Source organism: Prionailurus viverrinus, chromosome B4 (assembly GCF_022837055.1).
Source record: "Prionailurus viverrinus isolate Anna chromosome B4, UM_Priviv_1.0, whole genome shotgun sequence".
NCBI lineage: Eukaryota > Metazoa > Chordata > Mammalia > Carnivora > Felidae > Prionailurus > Prionailurus viverrinus.
In genome coordinates this window covers 135326929-135348245 of record NC_062567.1, presented here as the reverse complement: position 1 = coordinate 135348245, position 21317 = coordinate 135326929, and the positions used below count along the sequence as shown (strand labels likewise).

The 21317-nt window shown below is 55.7% G+C and overlaps 1 protein-coding gene across 3 annotated transcripts in view; it reads right to left on the bottom strand.

The window, feature by feature from the left end:
- The window catches only part of FBLN1 (fibulin 1), an 82759-nt gene that overhangs the window by 18302 nt on the left and 43140 nt on the right, over window positions 1-21317 (bottom strand). The window contains exons 14-16 of one of the 3 annotated variants that reach the window (XM_047866511.1): window positions 20326-20449; window positions 5079-5221; window positions 3044-3175 (exon numbers count right to left, since the gene is read on the bottom strand). In XM_047866511.1, the coding sequence (XP_047722467.1) occupies window positions 3044-3175; window positions 5079-5221; window positions 20326-20449 (399 nt within the window). Of the gene's footprint in view, window positions 1-3043; window positions 3176-5078; window positions 5222-12734; window positions 13180-13787; window positions 13798-17436; window positions 17441-20297; window positions 20450-21317 lie in introns of those variants that run through there. The other 2 variants (XM_047866513.1, XM_047866512.1) reach the window with 2 other exon arrangements.

Below are 21317 nucleotides of genomic sequence, written 5' to 3'. Positions count from 1 at the left end.
GCTGTAAGCCACTCCTTCAAGTGTGTGGAGACTCAGCTCAGACCACACCTCCTCCAGGAAGCCTTCCTGACCCCGGTGTCCAGTATCCGCAAAGCGCATGGCCTAAAGCGGGGAGGGGTTCAGCCAACACCTGTGAGTAGGTAGGGGTCCTTTCCCGGGTACGACAGGCAGCGGGGGGCTGCACAGTGGTTCACACTGGGCCCAGAGCCCCCGGATCCTGCTGCGCACGGCAGACAGGAGGCTCGCGTGCCTCTGGAAAACACTTTCCTCCTTTCCCAAGGGCATCAAGGGTTTCTGCCTAAGACATTGCTTGAAAAGAGAACAGCACCACTAAAAACAAGTTTGCAAACCCCGCCCCCCACCTCCCCGGGCCCCGAGGTGTTTCTGAGGCCGGGTCCCAGGTGCTTACTTAACTCAGCTCCCTCCTTTGCCCCCAGGGAGACAGTCACACCCGTCCCTGAAGGTATTTGTGAGAACCGAGCCCGGGACGGACGCCGGTGAACACGTGGCTTGCAGGCTGCTCACACCTGGGCTCAGGGCCAGCAGCGAACCATCCAGTGCAGGTGGACACGCCTGGAGCTGCCGTGCTGTGCCCATGCCCAGGGCCAGCATGTGCCAGCACGGCTACCCCAAGAGGCCCAGAGGCCCCCGGGGTGCACAGGAGTTATTTGGGACAGAGGCAGGGTTAAGGAAGTCCAGGGAAGAGACCCTAAGCAGAGAAATAAGGCAGCAACGATCGGGTAGGTATACAGACGAGAGGCCAACCCAAAACACAGCCCGGGTCCCGCCTCAGCGAGACCTTGCCATCCAGATTCCTCTGGCCTCAGTCCTCTACCCGGGAGAGGACGCTGGCACAGGCAAACTCCAGGACCCCGGCCAGATGGGCCTCCTGCAGTCACACCGAGGAGTGGAGGTGGCCGGGCCCACCCGGAAGCGGAACGCATTCCCCGGGGCCAGCCCATCCCTCCTCCACGAAGCACCAGCCTGGATTCCAAAGACCAGGGCACGCGTGACCAAGTGCAGGGAGGGACAGCCGCTCTTGTCTTTGTGGCCTTATCCACATTCCATTCCCAGGGGCTCCGTTCTGTTCCCCGCTCTGCCCCGGGGCGCCGTGAGAAGGACAGCACGCCCTCTCGCCTCTCTGGGCCTCGGTTTCCCCCTCTACAAAGAGGAATCGGGAGAGATGGTCTCCAGGAGCCTCCGGGCTCCGACACGCCAAGATTTTCTGCCCCAGTGGATGGGAAGCCGAGAAACGGAGACTCCCAGGTTGATTCTGTCCGGAGGACAGATGCGGCTAGAAAAACGCACCGGTGGGCACTGGATCGGGGCCCAGCCGCTGCCCAACCCCCTGGCTGGGGTCACCCAGGAGGGATTTAGCGGGGAACCGAAGGGGCCACCCCCCGAGAGCCCTCGCAGGCCACAGAGGCTTATCAGTGTCTTCAGTGTCAGATTTTCACGATGGGTTTGTGGGGCCGTCTGTCTCCCCGGCTGGAATGCAAAACATTCACCTGTGGACCCACACTGCCCGGCCTCGGGCCTGGCACAGACGGGGGCTCGGGGAAAAGAGCAGGAATGGAAAGAATGAACGAGTAAATCCGAAGGTTCCAGTCCTGCTCGTTCGGTTCCAAGGCTGTGATTTACCCCGAGTGGAAGCCACGCCCACAGGGGTGGCAGGAGGGGGCCTCCCGGGCACCGCTGTTGCAGGTGAGGCACCACCACCCCACCCGAGCGGAGCAAACCCTGACCCTGCCTCCTCCTGCCTGCCTTCAGCCCCAGGCCCCGGGGGTCCCGGAAGGGCCTGTTCATCTAACATGGGGGAAACTGAGGCCCAGGGTGTGCAGAAGGTTTCACGACGGCTCACAGCCAAGCTGCATATGCCCTCCCCTTGGAATCCCAGGGAGGACTAATGTACCATTAATTGTAATTAACTAATTATTCCTGCTGCGAAGTAGCGGAGGAGGCGGCTGGGGGTGGGGAGCCCCTAAATGACTCAGTCATGTTTACAACATGCAAACCCATTTAAGAGCTTGTAAAGTCGCTATAAATGGCTCTTTGGCAACAGGGGAATAACGATTCCCTGTCTCCAGCTGCCAGTTTAACAACGGTCGGCGGCGCCCGGGGGCGCGGGGAACAGGGTTCTAAGATCCAACAGCGCCACCTAGAGACCTCCTTCCAGAACGTTCTGCTCCAGGGCCGACCACTCTGCCGCTTCTCCCGGTGGACGGACACCTCACAGAATCCAGGGCCTAGGAGACCACGAAGCCCAGTCCCTCCGGCCCCCGTTCGCCGTGGAGAAACTGAGGCCTACGTGAGCAAAGGGCCCGGACCCCGGGGGCTCAGCTGCTCGGAAAACCCTGGGTCTACATCTAAGTCCAGAATGGTAGACGGGATTGTTTTCACTCCCCGAGAACTTAAGGTCTATAAAAACGTGACCGTTCAGGAGAGGTTTATGAACCACTTACCCAGACTCACCTGCTTCCCCGCCTGGGCCTCTGATGGAGCCCTTCCCCTCCCTCTCTGCCCCAGCGGAAGGGCCCCAGCCCTGCTCTGCGCTCCCAGGGCGGGGCGGTGCCCAGGACCTGCCAGGAGGGACAACATCTGGACACACCACAAGGCCAGCCGTCTGGGGCCGAGACCAGAGCTCAGGCTCTGACTCCTTACTTGCTTTCCTTCCATTGCACCACCAGAATAAAAATCCTAACAGGTCCCACTGACCTGGGGATTGGGTCCTGAGACAAACACCTTGCCCGGGAGGTATGCCCAGAAGCTCCTGGTTGTGAGACACGGAGACCCAGTTGATGCACCCATTCGCGGGTGGGAGAATGGCCCAGCCGGGAGCGGACCCCACTCCAAGCCCGCGGTTGCCCTGGGGGTCCCCAGCTGGCCCTGCAGGACAAGGAAGGCTCTAGGAGGGGGGCTCGGACGGCAGCTGGGTGGTCCAGAGAGGTCGTCCCAGCAGACCGGCACAGCGGGCCTCTGCCAGGCCGCTGGCCGGGAGGACAAGGAGGCGTCTGGACAGACCTGAACGCCTCCGGCAACTCACCCACAGTCATGCCGTCCATGTAGCGCTTGATGATATCGAAGGAGTCTCGCAGGTTCCCTTCCGTGATGTCGAAGATGATGTCGGCGTGGTTGGCGGGATACATGGGCACGATGGCCCGGAGAAAGATGATCTCTGCGAGAAGGAAGCACAGCATGGAGAGCCCAGAGATGCACCCCTGGGTCACGGGCACCCGGTGCCCGGGAGCCCTGCACGGAGAAGGCGGAGGGGTCCCGAGGGCTCACGGGTCACGGCCTGTCCCCCCTGTTATCAGCGGGGAAACTGAGGCCTGGAGGAGAAACCTTGGATCTTCTCTGAGGTCATAGAGTAATCAGCAGTGCCAGAGCTGAGGAGCAATTAGTAATTAGTCATAAATCTTCCCGAAGCTGGAAGAAGGGGAAGGGAGGTGGATGAGAGGCGAAGGGAGGGGGGTCAACAAGGGCAAGACAGTGGGTGGTCGCTTGCCCACGGTGATGTGGGTCAGCAAAGCTGCCTCTCCGGGAGCGCCGGGCAGATCGGTGGCTGTGTCTACCTCCGCGGCCTTCTGATACGAAGTGGGGCAGACTACCCCGGGCTGGGGGCGCGAGGCCCCGATTCTACCCTGGCTCTGGATGATCTGGAGGCGTCCTCCCTCCGGGCCTCGGTTTCCTCGCCTTTGGAGTGAAGGAGGCTGACTGGTGGTGCCCACTAAGGGTCCTTTCAGCGTTAAAGGTCAAGGTCTGTTGGGCCCGTGACGCCAACAGGCGTCTCCAGCCACGCTCCACTCCCTGCAGAATCAACTCAGAGACCGGCGCTGCCCGAGAGGCCACAAAACCGGCCGTTAGCGGTTTGGGAAGGATTTGTATGTGGTTGGCTGGAACGTGTCATTTTGCACGCGGCAGACCCCAGTCGGCGATTTTCTCCGAGTCCGTGCCTCCCCGCGGAGATCCTGTGCCGCGCCTTTGCCAGAGGAACGAGCTCCGTCAGGCGACCACGTCCCTGGGGAGCCTCTCCTGCCCTCGCCACCCCTCTCTCCCCCCTTCCCCCCTTTTATGTTCTGCCATGTGCTCTCGCGGGACCCCGTCGCAGGGTAAACACGGGGTGTGGTCACGCTGGCTCAGCTATACATCTGCCCTCGGAGGCTCACAGTGTTCTTCCTATCGCTGTGCCCCAGAGCCCGGCCTTGAGCCTGGCACCCGGGAGGCCCAGTGAACGTTTACTGCGGGAATCAATCACGGTGGAGCTCCTCCCAAGGCCAGAGACGAAACCCGTCCCCTCCCGGAGGAAGCGGGGGCAGGAGATCACGGCAGCCCCGCATGGGGGATGTACACCCAGCAGCAAAAGGCGTGCAGAACAGCACCCACACACAGCCTCCCACCAGGTGCCGGCAGCAGGGGTGGGGGTTGGAACACTGTTCTACTCCCGGGCTCCCTGGATCCGATCCAGCCCCTCTGTGGTCAGCATCGGGTGCAGCCCCGTAATGGCTCCCAAAAGCCTCGGACTAGAAGCCCCAACCCCACCCACGTTAAGGCTTATCCTTTCCAGCCTGTCTCTTGCCAAGCCTCTACCCCTCCCAACCAGGAAACCTGGGCTTAGTTCCTCAAATGCCCGCTGTCCCCCAGGCTTACCTCCAGACCTTTCCAGAGGAGTTCTGCTCCGCTTGGCACCCCCCTCTGTCCCTGCTCCCCACTTTCACTACGAACCACCCACTTAGACCCCGGTGGGGAAGTCACTTCCTCCCAGAGGCCCTCCCTGACTCCCCAGCGCTCGGCAGAGAGCCAACACCCAAAAAGATATTTGCCGGACAGCTGTGACCCAGAAGAAGCACGCCCTCCTGAGCCGAGAGCCCGGAATGGGCCGGCACGGTGCTGTGCACTCGGGGACACAGAGGAGATGCGGAGGCAAATCTGCATCTTACCAAGGAGAAGCTCCTTGGGGCCAAGCTCTCGGCTCAAGCACTGGGAGGCCCCTGAGGGGGCTGCCTCGCAGGGACGTCTCTCTTGCGGGGACCTGCCTTGGGGCCCCCATGCCGATTCCATCCGTGGGAGTCGCCACTCACCTTCAGGGCGGGTGAACTCTCGGAAGGTGGGCAGCGAGACAACAGTATGCGAGATGGTGTGCACAGGATCCAACACGCAGGTGACGTCGTTGGGACGGCAGGACTTGATGCAGCGGACGGTGTCTGTCTTCTCTTGGCGGAGCCTGGGGGGAACCACAGCACAAGAGGCGGATGGGAATGTCGCAACCGCCACTCCCACAGACACCCAGGATCCAGGAGGACCAGCAGGTGGCCAGGTGGGGAGCGCCCGTCCAGAGGCGGCTCCCGCGGAGAACCGCAGTGGCCTCCGCGGCCCGGCTGCTCGGCGGGGATGCCTCGTGGCCCTTCCTGCGACCTGGACCGGGACCCACACTCCCGTTTTCACCGGCCCTGGCTGCGGGTGAGCGAAGCTGGGCTATTTGCCAATGCCGTTTCTACAACTGCAGACACATTTGTTCATCCGCTCACTCAACAGGTGTGTTTTCAGGGCCTGCTGGGTGCCGGGCACCAAGGATGCCCAAGCAAACGTGGGAGACACGGTCCCGCCTTCCCGGAGCCCTGGGTCAGGTGGGTCACAGGGGTGGCAAGTGAGAGAATGCGCACGCGGTGCCCAGCTCGGCGCCCGGCACAGAGAAGTCAAACCCACGGTGTCCTGCGACAGATCGGGAGGAGGGAGAAGAGGCGGGGGCTTGTTTCAAGTGCGAGTTTAAAATATGTGGGCTAGAAACATTTTAAATCCTCTTTATTGTAAAATAAAACATAAATGCAACACCTACCCGGAACAAAGATGCAGTTTAATAAGTTTTCAGGACCATGAACTAGCTCTCTCTCATCGTCCAGAGGTTACCCGTTGATTTTTTCAAGTATCGGTATGAACTCATGGATGTGAACTGTTTGATGGGTTTCAACCCACTGCAATGATTATCCTTTGCTGGAGCTCAAGTTTTCCCATCTTTGCCCAGAGGGAAGATCAGAGTGGCTCCTGTGTCCTTTCGACTTGGCCCCAGTAATGTCCAGTAGCTCTCTTGCTCTCTGGCGTGACGGGGCGGTCCAGCCTTATTTTGTACTTCTACTGCCCCAGCTACATCTCCGAGAAGTCTTTGGTTTGCTTTGGTTTTGGTTTTTTAGCGGTAAACGGTATCGCAAGACCACAATCTAGACACCGGATATGTTTGGTGCTACTGGGTTGGCCATTTCTCCCGGGCCTCTTCAGTGGACATTTTTAAAGGTAAAATATATCATGAGTTCCTACTGATATTTCTGATTCAAAACGAGAACCACACAGACTTTTAATCTCTTCCGTATTACAGAGGAATCTCTTTTCTTCCGTATCAGAATCCTGGTTCTTAAGAACACAGGAGATGATAGAAGATCCCATAATTATTTATTTAGTTATTCTATATTCTGACACAGTAGTCTCAGAAGAGCAAGACTAAAATTACCACCACTACCACCACCACGAACACAATTACTTAAAATAATATATGTATTTTTGGATACATCCTCCCTATTCTTCCTGCAGGTTTTATAGACGTGCTATATCTACATTGTTTGGACAGACAGCAATTCATATTTATCTACATTGTTTGGACATATAGCAATTCATTCTATATGCTGTCCTTACAATACAATACTCACTTAGTTGTGGTTGGATAAGCAACTATGCTTAACGCTTGTAGGCTGATACTTTTACATGTTGATAATGGCTTGTGTCCTTTGTACACATGAGTCTGTTTCATTGGGCATATAATCCTTGGCTTATGTTTTCTTGAGAATCCTAAGTATTCATCTTCTTCCAGCATAAGTGTTGCTGTGAAAAAGTCTGATGACAACATACTTTTTCCCCTTATAAGTCATTGCTGTTTTTGTCTAGATGCCCACTGTTTGTCTTCTCTTTCCTTTCATTTTTTTTTAATGTTTGTTTATTTTTGAGAGACAGAGAGAGACAGAGCACAAGTGGGGAAGGAGCAGAGAGAGAGGGAGACACAGAATCCGAAGCAGGCTGAGTTGTCAGCACAGAGCCTGATGTGGGGCTCAAGCCCATGGACTGCGAGATCATGACCTGAGCCAAAGTCGGTGCTTAACTGACTGAGCCACCCAGGTGCCCCTGTCTTCTCTTTCCTTTAAAGTCCGATAATTTGAGGCCCCCAGGTGGCTTACTAAGTTGAGCATCCGACTCTTGATATCTGCTCAGGTCATGATCCCAGGGCTGTGAGATCGAGCCTCACGTGGGGCTTCACTGAGCGTGGAGCCTGCTTAAGATTCTCGCTTTCCCTCTGCCCCCTCTCCTGCTCACACTCTCTCTAAAATTAAAAAAAAAAATAACAAAGTCCGATAATTTTGCTAGACTATGTCTTGATATTTGCTGTTCTGAGTAGATATGTTTAGGCATGCTGCGTTCTTTCAATGTGGATTTTCAAATCTTTTTTTTTTTTTTAAGTTTCTGGAAACTTGCTTGAGTTACCATTTTTAATACTTATCTCTTTCCTTTGTTTTGGGTTAGTGCTTCAGAGATTTCTATTATCTGTATGGTGGGTCTCTGTGTGTGTCTTCTATGTCCGTCACTTTCTCTTCGAGCCTTTTCATCTCTTCTACTTCTTTTTTGACTTATAAAATTTGTCTTCTCTTTGGTCGCTCTTTCTCTGAAATATTTCTGAAATTGTTTTTTGCTTTAGTTTTAAATTATTTCCTGGGTTCTGTCACTTCATGTCTCAGTTTTTCTTAATTCTGACCCACAGTTTTCTTACATTTTTGATCATTTTCTTAGTGCTCTTACTCTGTTTTGATATAGGTTACAGTTTTGATCTAGACTGTGAACATCTGTTACTGATGTATTTTCATTATCTGGAGGGATGCCATTCTGTTCCTTATTATCTCCTTTCTTACAATAATTTTTGTAGGAGACTCAACCTTGCTACTTTTTGGTTGATCATTTTCAAGTGGAATTAGTTTTCCTGAAATTTTAGAAAAAGGCGCATTCACAGTTTTTCTGACTTCACAGAACTCCCTTATCTGTCATTTGGGGCAGCTGGCCTTCTGATATTCCTCTACATTTACCTGGACCTTCTTTATCCAGTCTGTTGTCTCTTTCCTACTCAACTCTGCATTTCCCACCCAGCAATTTCTCCATAGTGTGAGATCCTGACATTAAGGGAAGCCCCGCTGGCTCAGTTTTAGGGGTTCCTAGGGGCTAGATGGCTCCGTTCCCTCAACGCTTCCATGAGCTCCTTGCACGCACTGGAATGGACTGAGTAAATGTCTCCCAGTCTCAGCCGATGCTCCATAATTTGTTCTCTGTATTTTCTAGGGAATATCTGTTGACTATTCTGGAGTCTCCCACTGCTTTCTTCTGCACAGGTGCCGATACCATGCCGATGGACATACACTGTATTTGGGGGTTCGTAGGGATATCCTGTCACCTCATTTAGTTGTGCATATTTTCTGTAGATTTAAATTTTTTTTGTTGTTGTTGTTTGTGTGTTTTGGGTTGGAATCCAGAGAGCTTCAAACACTATGCTGCTGCATCTTTCCAGATTCTCTGTGCTAGAGGGTTTGCACACATTATCTCACTTAGTCTTTTGGTTTATTTATTTTTGGTCAGTACATCATGGACTCTATTTACTTAATGAAAACAGTGATGCTATGTGAGGATAAGGTTACTACCAAATGACCATGTAATATAATAAAATTTTAAGTTTCTCTACCCAAAATCTCATAGCTGAAATGGCTTTTTTTTTTAATTGTCAAGTTAGCTAACATACAGTGTAGTCTTGGCTTCAGAAATAGATACCCGTGATTCATCACTTCTACAACACCCAGTGCTCATCCCAACCAGTGCCCTCAATGCCCATCACCCATTTTCCCCAGCGCCCAAACTTCCACCACCATCAACCTTCAGTTTTTTCTGTGTATTTAAGAGTCTCTTGTGGTTTGCTTCCCTCTCTGTTTGTACCTTATTTTTCCTTCCCTTCCCCTAGGGTCTTCTGTTAAGTTTCTCAAATTCTACACATGAGTGAAATCATTTGACATCTGTCTTTTTCTGACTTATTTCACTTAGCATCGTACCCTCCAGTTCCATCCACGTTGTTGAAAATGGCCAGATTTCATTCTTTTCGTCACTATATCTCACTTAGTCTTTACAGCTCTTCCCTCTACACTACACTGCTTCCTTTATACTTGGAAATCAGAGAATAGGGCTTGTATCCAGTGATTTCAGAGATGAGGCCAGAGTAACAATCCAACCGGCACTGACTGATCCCAGCAATCCTATCTGCTTCACAGCATTCAAGACAGCAGGGGACAGGGTTTCGGAGGACAGGAGGCAGAGCCAGGCTGCCTGGGTGTGAATCCCAGCTCCACCTGAGACCAGCTGTGGGGCTCTGGGCAAGTTACTTATCTGCTCTATGCCTCCATGTCTCCAATGTGAAATGGGGATCATAACCGTATTTTCCTCACAAGGCTGTTGTGAGAGTTCAATTTAATGCTTGGAGCAGTACCTGGCCCTCGGCAAGCAGTACATGTGTTAGCTATCATAGTCATGATTATTATCATTACAATAATGATAGCCATGATTATTATCACTTGCCCTGGGGAGCTTGGGTTAGGACAGTGATGGAGTCAGAAGTGCAGAGTCCTAGGAGTCCGAGGTGATGGCAGTGACCTTAGACACATCCAGACGCTCTGAGCCTTCATTCCCCATTGAACTCAAGATCCAAATGGACACTCACATTCCCTCCGATGAATGAAAAAACCAACACTTATTGACTGCCGACTATATATACCAGATAGGGCCTCATCTGCAATTACATGTAATTTTCAACATAATCCATGACGGGGGCCTTGAAGCTCTGAAAGGCAAATGACTTCTCCAAGGTCACAGAACTAGTAAGTGGCCAGGAGGACATTCAAACTCTTGGTTATTATTTTTGTTCTGCACTGTATGATCTCAGCAGCACGATGTAGGACTATGACCGTACAGCCCCAAGGAACTGCAGGGCAGAGAGAAGCCTCCAGGTAGTGCAGATATCAGCCCCACATATGCACTCAGGCGCACACACAGAGACAGCAGAGGCGTCCTGAAATGGAATGGGCCACCTTAAGATGTAGGGACTTCTACAAACAAGGGAGAGCGCAAGCTAAGCTGGATGGTCAGTTGGTGGGAATGTCGTACAGGGGACTCTGGCAAACTCCGTAAGGTCACTGCAGGGCCTCTAAAGCCCCTGAGCATTTCCCCCCAACTCAACACTCCTAGACATGAAGGAAAAGGGCTTCTTCCAACCTGGATAATCTGGAGCATGGGGAAGGAATACTTGAAGACGATAACCGGATCCCTGCTGTGCCTTGCTAACTTCACAGAAGAGGGGATATTTGAACTTAGCCTTGAAAATACCATCCATCGATCATTCATCCATCCATCCATCCATCCATCCATCCATCATCTATCCATCCATCCATCTACCCATCCATCCATTCATCCACCTGCCCATCATCCATTCATCATCCATCCATTCATCCATCTGTCCATCCATCTATTTATTCAGTTGTTTACTGAACTCTTTCTATAGGCCAAACACTGCAGGTGTCGAGAATACAGACATAATCCGTGTCCTCCGAAAGGTCCCAGTGCAGTAGGGATAATAAAAAGTAATAATCACAAGATAACAGGGAAAAATGTGCAGATGTTCAGGGCTACTGGAGCTCAGGTTAAGGAAAGGCTTCACTGAGGAGCTGACTTTTGAGTTAAGCCTTCAAGAAACATAGCAGTTTGTAGGAGGGTGGCAGGGCACACGCTAAAGCCAAGAGAAGGCACATTCAGGGGAGGACAGGCACCCCTGCAGGACTAGAACGAGGGGATGAGTTAGGATAGAGCTGAAAATGTGGGCAGAGGCTAGATCGAGCATGGCCTTGGATACCATTCCAAGAGAGCTGGACTTGACCCGCTGGTAAATGAATCACAGAAGGTCCTAACGAGACCAGGCTGGTCCTTCAGAGGGGTCCTCTGGCTGCAGCTTGGAGAATGCTCTAGAAGATGGGAGACTGGGAGCCGGTACAGACCAGACATGCTCAGAGAGAGCTATGGGAGACAGCGTGGAAGGCTTGAGGTGACTGGCTTCCACGGTAGTTCAACTGCCACTCTGTCAACAGGCACAAGGCATCTGTCTTCCCTGCCAGATGGCAAGGCCAGCGCACCCTCCCCCCACCAACTTACACGGAACTATAGGAAGGATCTTAGGACCCCGCAATATCCTGGTTCCCCTGTGATGTTCTGCCTTCCCCTCGGGTTTCTGCTGGGAAACAGCATCGGCAGTCACAGAAATGCTAGAGACATAAGCCAGTGTTGGTAGAAAGTTATCCGTTCCCTCAACGGGCACGGACAGAGCATCTCCTGTGTGTTAGGCACCTCGCCAGGAGCTAGGGACACATCGCTGAAGGGGACAGAGCTGGTCTCTGCCGGCCCAGAGCCCTCCGGGTGGTGAAGACAGACAGATAAATGGGAAATGCAAACCGTGATAAGCATAACAAAGGAAGCGCGAGGTAGCAGAAAGACTGACAGAGGAGCTGAGCCAAGAGGAAGGCCTCACTGAGAAAGGAGCACTTAAGCTGAGCTTTAGCCAGCATCGGAGCCAAGGGAGCAAAGCGTGTGCAAAGGGCCTGAGGCAGCAAAGAACTCAGCGGTGTGGCTCAAGGGAAGGGAGCAAGGGGGGAGCAATTTGTAGTCGGGCTGGGGGCGCGTGCAAGGACAAAATCATACAGGGCCTCGAAGGGCACTCTGGGGACTGGTGACCACGGTTTGGCTGGAATCATGGTGGAGGGAATGGAGAGAGGCGGGTGGCTCGAGGCCCATGCTGAAGGTGTTGTGAGAATGGAATAGTTGGGGTTATGGAGTCAGCAAGCTAGGGTTCAAACACCAGCTGTGCGAGCCTGGGCAAATCACTTGCTGTCTCTGGGTCTCCACGGGGATGAGACACCTGCCTTGCGGCACTGGGGCCATGCACACGAAGGACCCGAAGCACCAGTGGCACATCTATCGTCTTATCCTCTGCCTCCTCCTCCCGGCAGGGGGGGCAGGATCCCCGGCCGAGGCAACTAACCGTATTCAGGCAAGAGCGGCAGCCAAGATTCTGCAACTGTGTTCTGGGTCTTTCTCCCACCAGTTCGGGCTTGTCATCAAGACAAACAGAACGAGAGGCTCAGGATCGAGTTTTCTGGACTCCGTTAAAGGGTCAGCTCCACGCAACACAGCCAGGACACCAAGCGCAGCCAAAGACTTGGTCCCGTGGCCCGGCTCTGCTACAAATAGGCCACAAAACCCTGGCCGAGCCTTGCCCCTTCTCTGGGCCTCAGTCTCCACATCTAGAGAACGAGAGCGGAAGGAGCCCGATACCCTCTTTTCAATGACGGCCTCAGCCTTCGGGCTCAACACAAGATGGAGGAGAGCTCACTCCTCTGAGGCGATACACGCGCGCCTCCTTAACCCCGTCCCCGGGCCCCCTGGCGGTGTAGACGGTGACCTCCGGCAACAGGGACTCCCAGATGCACACGAGCATATGAAAACCACTCCTCCGTCACCGCGCGGGAGCACCAGGCCGTGGCAGGTGCCTGCTTCGCCCCAGGGTGACGAACAGCACGGCCTCCCGCCCGGGCGAAATAAAACCAAGGCACGTGAGGCATGCTGGGTCGGATCGCCTGCTGAAACTTTATTAAGATCCCGGAGGGGAGGGCGAGGAAAGCAACAAGAGGGAGCCCCCGGCAGCCCAAAGCAAGTGCTCAGAGCTCTGCGGACACAAAGATGAAAAGCTTGGCCACAAAGGAGCTGACGGTGCCATGGCGATAGAGGTCCATCTTGACGGTCAGGAGCAAGTCCCTGGGCTCAGGGACGGGCTTGGTGAGGGCCACCACCCCGCTGTGGTGGCTCACCTTCCGGGTGCTGAAAAAGCCCTCCTCGTTGCCGCTGGTGATAGCCAGCTGCATGCTGTCCCCGGGGACGGCACTGGAGGGGCCCATGCGGAAAACCACGGCGGGCACTTGGATGTTGGTGGGGAAAGAGAGGTGGTAGTAGGTTATTCTCAGAGGCAGCTTGGGGCACTCCTGATTCTCATGGCAAGGCAAGCGCTCGCAGCGGCTGCAAGAAAAGTGGACAGAGAGACAAGAAGAGGATTAGAGCAAATTCAGCAAGCGGAGGCACAACAGAGCGCGAGGGAAAGCGGGGGCTCGCCGGGCAGGGACCCCCGCCACCCCTCTGGCCGATTCGGCTAAAGGAAGAGCACCCCTCACTCACCTGCGGGAGGTGCCGTGGACCTCCGGGCCGCTGGCTCAGGCACTAGCCTCTTCCAACACCCTCAGGGGGCGCTGGGTGGCCGGGGTCTAGGGCCGTGCCGGGAGTGAGGTGTGTCCCCTCTCGCCGGCAGAGCACCCCCCGCCGGGCCACACTCCCCGGGCGCACCCCTGCCCTCTGAGTGTCGTCCGGGCGCCCGGCCCCTCACCCAGGCCGTGGTCACGGCTACACGGGGCTCTTGGCGGGGCACGGAGATGACCCCGGGGGCGGTCATCTCCACCGCTAGCGGTCACGGCCGCTGCCACCTATCAAGCGCTCGGCCACTCGTCACCAAGCGTTCTCTAGCGCGAGCACCGTAACTGCACCGTGAGAGTGGCCCGAGTGCCATTCGTCAGATGCGGAAACTGAGCCTGGAAGAGTCGGGAGGCCTTCCCAAGGTCACGGAGTGAGGAAGCCAGATGTGTGCTCAGGCAGTGAGGTCTGATCCCCACCCGCCTCGCTGGGTCTTGTGCTCCAGGCCCAGTTTCCTGTGTGTCCACAGGGACAGCCAGGGCCTGGAATGGAGATGGGGATGGGTTCTAACTTCCTGTAACAGGAGGACGGTAGCCCCTAATTTCCTGTGACAGCATGGAAAGAGGTTCTAAGTTCCTGTGACAGAACGGGGAGAGCGCCCCACTTCCTATGACGGAACGGTGATAGTTCCTAACTTCCTGTGGCCGGATGGAAAGAGGTTCTAACTTCCTGTGACCGGATGGAAAGAGGTTCTAACTTCCTGTGACCGGATGGAAAGAGGTTCTAACTTCCTATGACATTCTCTGACTTCCTGTGACAGGATGGTGATAGTTCCTAACTTCCTGTGACAGGATGTAAAGAGGTTCTAACTTCCTGTTATAGGTTCTAACTTCCTGTGACAGGATGGTGATAGCCCCTAATTTCCTGTGACAGCATGGAAAGAGGTTCTAAGTTCCTGTGACAGAAGGGGGAGAGCGCCCCACTTCCTATGACAGAACGGTGATAGTTCCTAACTTCCTGTGGCAGGATGGAAAGAGGTTCCAAGTTCCTGTTACAGGTTCTAATTTCCAATGGCAGGATGGTGATAGCTCCAAACTTCCAAGACAGGATGGAATGAAGTTCTGACTTCCTGTGACAGAATGGTGATAGCTCCTAACTTCCAGCCACAGGATGGAAAGAGGTTCTAACTTCCTGTTATAGGTTCTAACTTCCTGTGACAGGATGGTGATCGCTCCTAACTTCCTGTGACAGGATGGGAAGAAGTTCTGACTTCCTGTGGCACACTCTAACTTCCTGTGACAGGACGGTGACAGCTCCTAACTTCCTATAACAGGATGGAAAGAAGTTCTGACTTCCTGTAACAGAATGGTGAGAGTTCCTAACTTCCTGTGACAGGATGCTGAGAGCTCCTAATTCCTGAGACAGAACGGAAAGGGGTTCTAACTTCCTGTGATAGGTTGGTGATAGCTCCCGATTCCTGTGATAGGATTAGAGAGAGCTCCTAACGTCCTGTGACAGGATGGAAAGAGGTTCCGACTTCCTGCTACAGGCTCCAACTTTCTGTGACAGGATGGTGAGAGCTCCTCACTTCCCCTGATGGAGACGGAGACAGGTTCTAACTTCCTGTGAGAGGTTGGGGACAGGGACGATCTTCTGCCTCCTGAACACCAGGCCATCACACTCTGATGGCAGCTGCCTTTGGAAGTGGAGCCCAAGTGCAGAGCCCCATGGGAGCTGGCAGAGCATGCCCCAGGAAGTTCTGCCATGTTGACAGTGTTTGGATTCTCTGGCCAGGAGCAAGTCCCGTCCTAGCCTTCCATCACGTCTCCCTTTCAGCTCTTTACGTTTCTGTGCCTTGTGTTGGGTTACTCGGACTTATTTCACATTTGGCGTTTATTGTGAGCGGGGTCTCTTTTTTCCATCCGATTTCCGGCTCTTTATCGGGATGAGGGGAATCATCTCATTTATTTGGCCGTTTACCATTCTGAGCAGGCTTCGCTAGGCCAGCCCTGGAGGCGAGCTCCAGGGTACTCCCTGGGGATGATCCTCCACGGTAGGTGAGGACCAGGAGCACTGCGGGGGAGTCATGCATGGGAGGGGCCCAGAGGCAGAGGGGACAGATAGGAGAGAAGGAAAGCAGAAGAAGGGGGCTGCTGAGGGGCGGCCTACCCCCCGAGACACCTAGCTCCAGGCCAAACGATAAGGTTCCGGGGGGTTCGGGAGACCCTGAGGGAAGGTGCCTGGCCGCGTGCTGGGTGAATCAGGGTTTCTCCTTCCATTAGCTCATTTCGTCGTCCCACACTGTTCTCCCGCTCTACTGACGGGAAAATCAAAGCTCAGTGAGGACACGTAACTTGTCTGTGACGCCACAGTCTGTATCAAGTGGCAGAAACAAAGTTGGCCTGTCTCACTTCAAAGCCTTCATCCACACGTGCGCATACACACACACACACACACGCACACGCGCACGTGTGCGCGCACACACGCACCAGCTGCTTCAGGAAAGGCCTGGTGGTCTGGCCAGCAGGTGGCACTAGAGTCGCCTTCATGTGACTTAAGCTTGTCCCACTTCTGTGTGGCCTGTACCCGGTCCAAGGACGGGGTTTTGATTTGTCAGATGGACGCATTAACCCAGCACGTGTGGCCAGAGGGGACGTGACGTGTGCGTGACGTTCGAGCTCCCGCAGCCACCACACCGGAGAACCGGACGCTCCCTCCTCCATGGTCCCCACACCCCCACCACGAACCCCGAAGAGGCATTAACCGCAGAGCCGCGGGCATTTCTCACACGAGGCATTTCTCGGCCTGGCTCTGTGTGGACCATTCACTTCCCAAGGGCCGGGCGATGGCTCCCCGGCTTCATCTCCAGGACCCGGCGTGAACTTGACACATGCTATGCACCCCAGTAAATGTGCACAAACACGTACGGCCCCGGTTTTCCCGGTCAGCTCCAACTTCAACGCTCCTGTCCTGCTCTACCCTGAGCTTATGGAAACATCACAGAAACCTCAACTACCGCATCCGGCAAACTGCCCGCCACCCTGGGCACCCACACAAAAGTCTTTGTTCGCCAGCATGTCTGGAGGGCTGTCGTCGCACAGAGAAGGGCCAGGTCCCTGGGACCACACGCCTCGGTTTCCATCTCGTCATGTACAAGAGAACAACGCGCCCCAATTTTTCAGTGCAACGGATTTGATCGGAACACTCTATTTTCTGTGAAAATGCAATGCTGGAAGTCGCCACACACTAGAGAGAGAAGGTCCCCCAGGCCCAGTCCCTTCTCCTGGGAGGCACGGCCATTCTGGCCACCCCCCAGGCTGTCTCACGCTTATAGCCTTCCCTGCCGGCACCTCCCTGGCTTTCACGCTCTTGTCATTCTGGACAGAAGCCCTGGGAACAGGCCAAGGCAGGGCTCCACTCCCCTCACCCCTGTCCACCCGCACTGTACCCTCAGGCCCAGAGCTGTGCCAACCGAGGCTGTGCGGCCTTCCTCTGGCTTCTAAGACCGCATGTCTCAGGGGTCCGTCCTGCTGAGGGGATAAAGAGGATGTTTTCAGTCCCATCCCAGGCTCTGGAACGCTTTGACATTCCTCCTGTGGGTAGGAGGGAATCGTGTGGTCAGGATCTTAACAGCCTGGACGATCCATGAGGCCCAGCCCTGTGGTTTGTGGCCCAGCCTGCTGGGTCATGCTCCAGTTACCGCCCCTTGGCCGCCAGGGACACTGCCCAGAAGGAGACTGTGTGGACAGAAAGAGAAGGCTGAGGCCCAGAGAGAGACAGAGAGGCAGAGAGAGGGCACACACCTTAAATCTTCCCTATCAAGACTCCCTAAATGTTACCTACAGAAATGCTGGCTAGTGGGTCTTTCCTGATACAGCTCTTTTAAATTTTGTAAATTGCTTTCTGCAGGTCAGATAATAAATTCTTTAAGAGGATTTTGGAGGATGAGGAAAAGAAGCTACAAAACAAGAAAACTCCAGCCTGAGGCGCTAACAGTGCCGAAAAGACGGGCCACTCCTCGCTTGGAGCTCCGGCCTGTATCCTGCCTGCGTCGGTCTACCATTTGTCAGAGGCTTGTCACTATGCTGACACTAAGCTCCGAGCCCCCGTGGTCCTACGGTAACTCCTCTCTCTAGGAGGGGACAACCAGGATACAAGCCTCCAATGGCCACTCAACTTGGGGTTCCAGCCCCAACCCCCCTTCCTACACCGGGCTCCCGGCTAGCCCGTGATTCCATAGCATGATGGCCCCAACCACACAGCCCCTCAGATGCCCGTGTCTCGTCTCCCATCGGAGGGCCGGGAGCTCAACCAGTCACACGGGCGGCAAGCAGCAGGCGGGGAACAGCAGAGGTGCCCCGAGGGAGAGAAACGGGATGGCTGGTCATCACCGTCCTCACTCCCTACCACTCTTGTCCCAGCACCGGGCTGGCTGCCTGGAGCTCGTTACCACTAATCCCTGCTAATCCCCAAGGCCTTGCCAAGCAGGTGTTGCAGACACAGAAAGGGCCCCCGGGTGGCCAAGAGACTGACCTGAGGCCACAGCCCCAAGGAACAGGAGAGCGAGTCTGGAAGTCTGGAAGTCTGGAAGTCTGGAATCCCGGCCCTGGCTCTTCCCCTTTCTTTTCAGGCCCTGCCCTGGACACCAGGGAGCACCCCCCTAAAAACTGGCAGTGAGACAGACCTTTGGGGCACCTACCCACTCCCCCATGGGGGCTGAACCCAGCATGAGCTTTATGAGGGGGCCCTGCTCCACCATCAAGGCTCACCCCGCAGGAACCTGGCAGGGTGGCCTCACCACCCACTTCACAGCTGAGGGTATAGAGGCTCCAAGGAGCCCAAGCGACCTGGAAAGGAGTAACTCCAAGCTGGCACCTTTCTGGAATGCCACAGCTTCCCCAAGAAGCTGGAGAACTCAGTCCTGGAGGGCTTGGCCTGGCCACTACCCCCAGTTTCTTTCTCCTCCCCCTCTGTGCCCGCCACTGGGGGGGGGGGGGCACTGGCGAGCAGGCATGGGTGTTAATCTGGGCCGTCCTCCCCGGAGGGGCAGCTTGGAGCCCCATCTTCCCTCTCTTGCTTGTACTGTGGGTGGGGCCCTGCTCCCTCTTCCTACTCACAGAAAATGACAAGCCCCCTCTTTATCAGCCCCCGGTACATGCTGATGAAGCCGTGGGATGGGACAGACCGAGCCCTGAAGCATCAACCCCCACAGTGAGCAGAATGCCAGCCCAGGCTCCCCACTGAGCACCCCATTTCATGGCCGGACGCCCTTCGACCCCCTGTCCCCAGCCCTACTCCAGTCCTGCCCGCCACGCCCTCCCTCTTTGCCTAACTCGGTGTCCCCCTCCCCATTCATTCCACCAACGCCTACTCCAGGCACCCCCCACCCAAGCCACATGGGGACTCTGCTGCACTCTGTGGCCACTGCTGCTCTGGAATGTGCTCTCAGTAGGCACGGTGCTGGGCACGGGGGCCTTTGTGGGCCCACTGTCTGCCCGGGTGCCTGCACACAGTATGCCCGCGGTCCCCAAACAAGTAAATGACTTTCTCCAGCACCGAGGCATGGCCAAGGCTTCCACAGCAAACGCCAACACGCATGAAGGGGCCGGGTCTGCTGATTTCAGTCACAACCTCAGCTCACGGCGCCCACCTGTCCACCCTTGGGCTCGGGAAGCACGCAGACCCCCACAGGGAGGCTGCCTCCGGTCTGGGCTTCGTGGCTGCCTGCGTTAGAATTCCATGCCCAGCGCCAGCCAGTCTTCCAGAGTCCTCGAGCCCAGACACAGACAAAGAACTGGGGGAGCAGGAACTTAATACCACAAATAGCAGCCCAGCCTCAAATTGAGGAAACGGAACTTTCTTAGGGGTCCGAGGTACGCCCTCGCTGCCCTCCAGGGCTCAGTTCTGGGGTGCCTCTTCCCTAACCGGGGCACAGGGAGGACACGAGCTATCGGGTCTCCAGGCGGACGAACCTACGTGGGCTGGGGGAACAGAGCAAGCCCGCGGAGGTGGCGAGGCCGGAGGACGAGCACCTGGGAAGAGCCCAGAGTGCCGCTGGGGAGACGGAGGTCTGAGCATCTGGCATTCAGCAAGCCGGAGGCCAGGCCAGAACCGCAAGCCAGGGCAGCCGCCCTTTGGGCTTGAGCGAGTGGACACTGGGGCCGGGTGCACCAGCCAAGGAGGCCCTGACCCTCCAGCGGGAGGAGCAGGCTCACGGTCAAAAGGCCGAGTTGCGGTCAGCCTAGCTGTGCACTGGCTTTGAGCGTTTCCGGGGGTTGGAAGGAGGGGTCACGCACCCGTGCTCCCGAATCTGGCCCCACTAAAGAGCTCCTCCTGAAATTACTGACAGTGGCATGAAACGAACCTCGCTGAATAAAATTAGGGGTAGGGTGGTATGCAGTGAGGCCAGAGGTCCTCCCTACGCCCTGAGGAAGGGGGTTTCTGGACATCCCAGCAGACACCCTAGTGGCCTGGGAAGGACGGAGCTTCCAATAACATAGGAACATACAGCCTCAAGTTTGGGACACAGAAAATTCCGTGCCGTTCCCACGCAGTCACCGGGCTGAATGGAATCTGGCTTTCAGGAGGGGGGGGTCGCCTAATGACGATGCCCCAGCAACCACATCCGCTCACCCAGAAGCATCACTACCTTCGTCTGGGTCAGAGTATGTTCTGACCTCTGCATCTCGCAGATGACGAAGCTGGGGCCCGGCAAGCTGCCTCGGGCCCAAGGTCTCAGGCCTGGTGTTTCTGTCTGGCTCCTCGCACAGGCTCCCTGAGGCCAGGCCTGCCCTCCTTGAAGTCACTACCTAGGCTCTCTGCAACCAGCCTCCTGGCGTTTAGGGGCTTGAGAATCAGGATCCTCAAGTTTCCCAGGGCCCCGGTGGGAGGGCACAGTTCATGAGCCGCCCACCCAGGCCGGGAGCCAGGCCCCCAGGAAGGCCGACGCAGACAGACAATGGCGGGGCCCGAGGGACTTACGTGTCTGCGGAGCGGCGGTAGTTCTTGGGGCACTCGAAGGCCAGGCAGCGGAAGCCACCCTGGATGTTGAAGCAGGTCTCGTTGATGGAGCAGTTGTGGATGCCGGTCACACACTCATCGATGTCTGTGAGAGACCCCAAGGCAGCCCGGTGAAGGCTGAGGCCGCCCGAGCCGACCCCATCTCCAGATGGTGGCGCTGGGGCCTCCCACCAGGCAGGACTGAGGGGGGAGATGGGGCCACCCTTGCCCTCCCCTGGCTGCTCCCCTGCTCCCCTCCCTCCCCTGCGCTCTGTGGCAGTGCCCTTGCCAGCTTTCTTACTTAGAGGATAATCGGTATTTATGGAGGTTTTACTCATCGTTCACAGTTCTGGGATGAGCTTTGGAGAGTTCCGTTCTCCCGACGGCTCACTGGGCAAGAACTGTTATTATCCTCAGTGTAGGCAGGAGCTCGCACAGGCTCCGGGGCTCACCCAAGGCCGCACATTTTGCGCGCGGCAGAGTTGAGCTTTGAACCCACACGGGCCAGAGCCAAGGTTCTAAGCAGCCAGCACCTGTCCGAGGCTCCTGAGGGTCAGTACCGTCACCTCACGGGGGACTCGTGACATGCCAGAAGGAAATGGCAGAAGCTAGCAGCTGCATGTGACGGATGAGGACACCAAGGCTTCAAGGAGTTCTACGTTGTGCCCAGGGCCCGGGGTCGGTGAGGCCTGGGGCACTGTCCTGAGAGGTCCCCGGACACGGGGAGCTGTCCTCTTTCCCACAGGTCTCAGGAGCAGCAGAATGGTGGGGTCTGGCGAGCCTGAGAGGCGTCTGTGAGAGGTGCCAAATGCCTGATCTCGGCGGTAAAAACAACACTCCTAATCTCAAAGGCCGAGGCTCAGGAATGTGTTTTGCTGTGTCTGGCAGGACCCCAGGTTGCGGCAAGGGAGGCCGGCCAGGAGCAAGAAAGTCATCTGCTCCGCCGGAGAGGCGAAAACAAAGTGACTTCCACC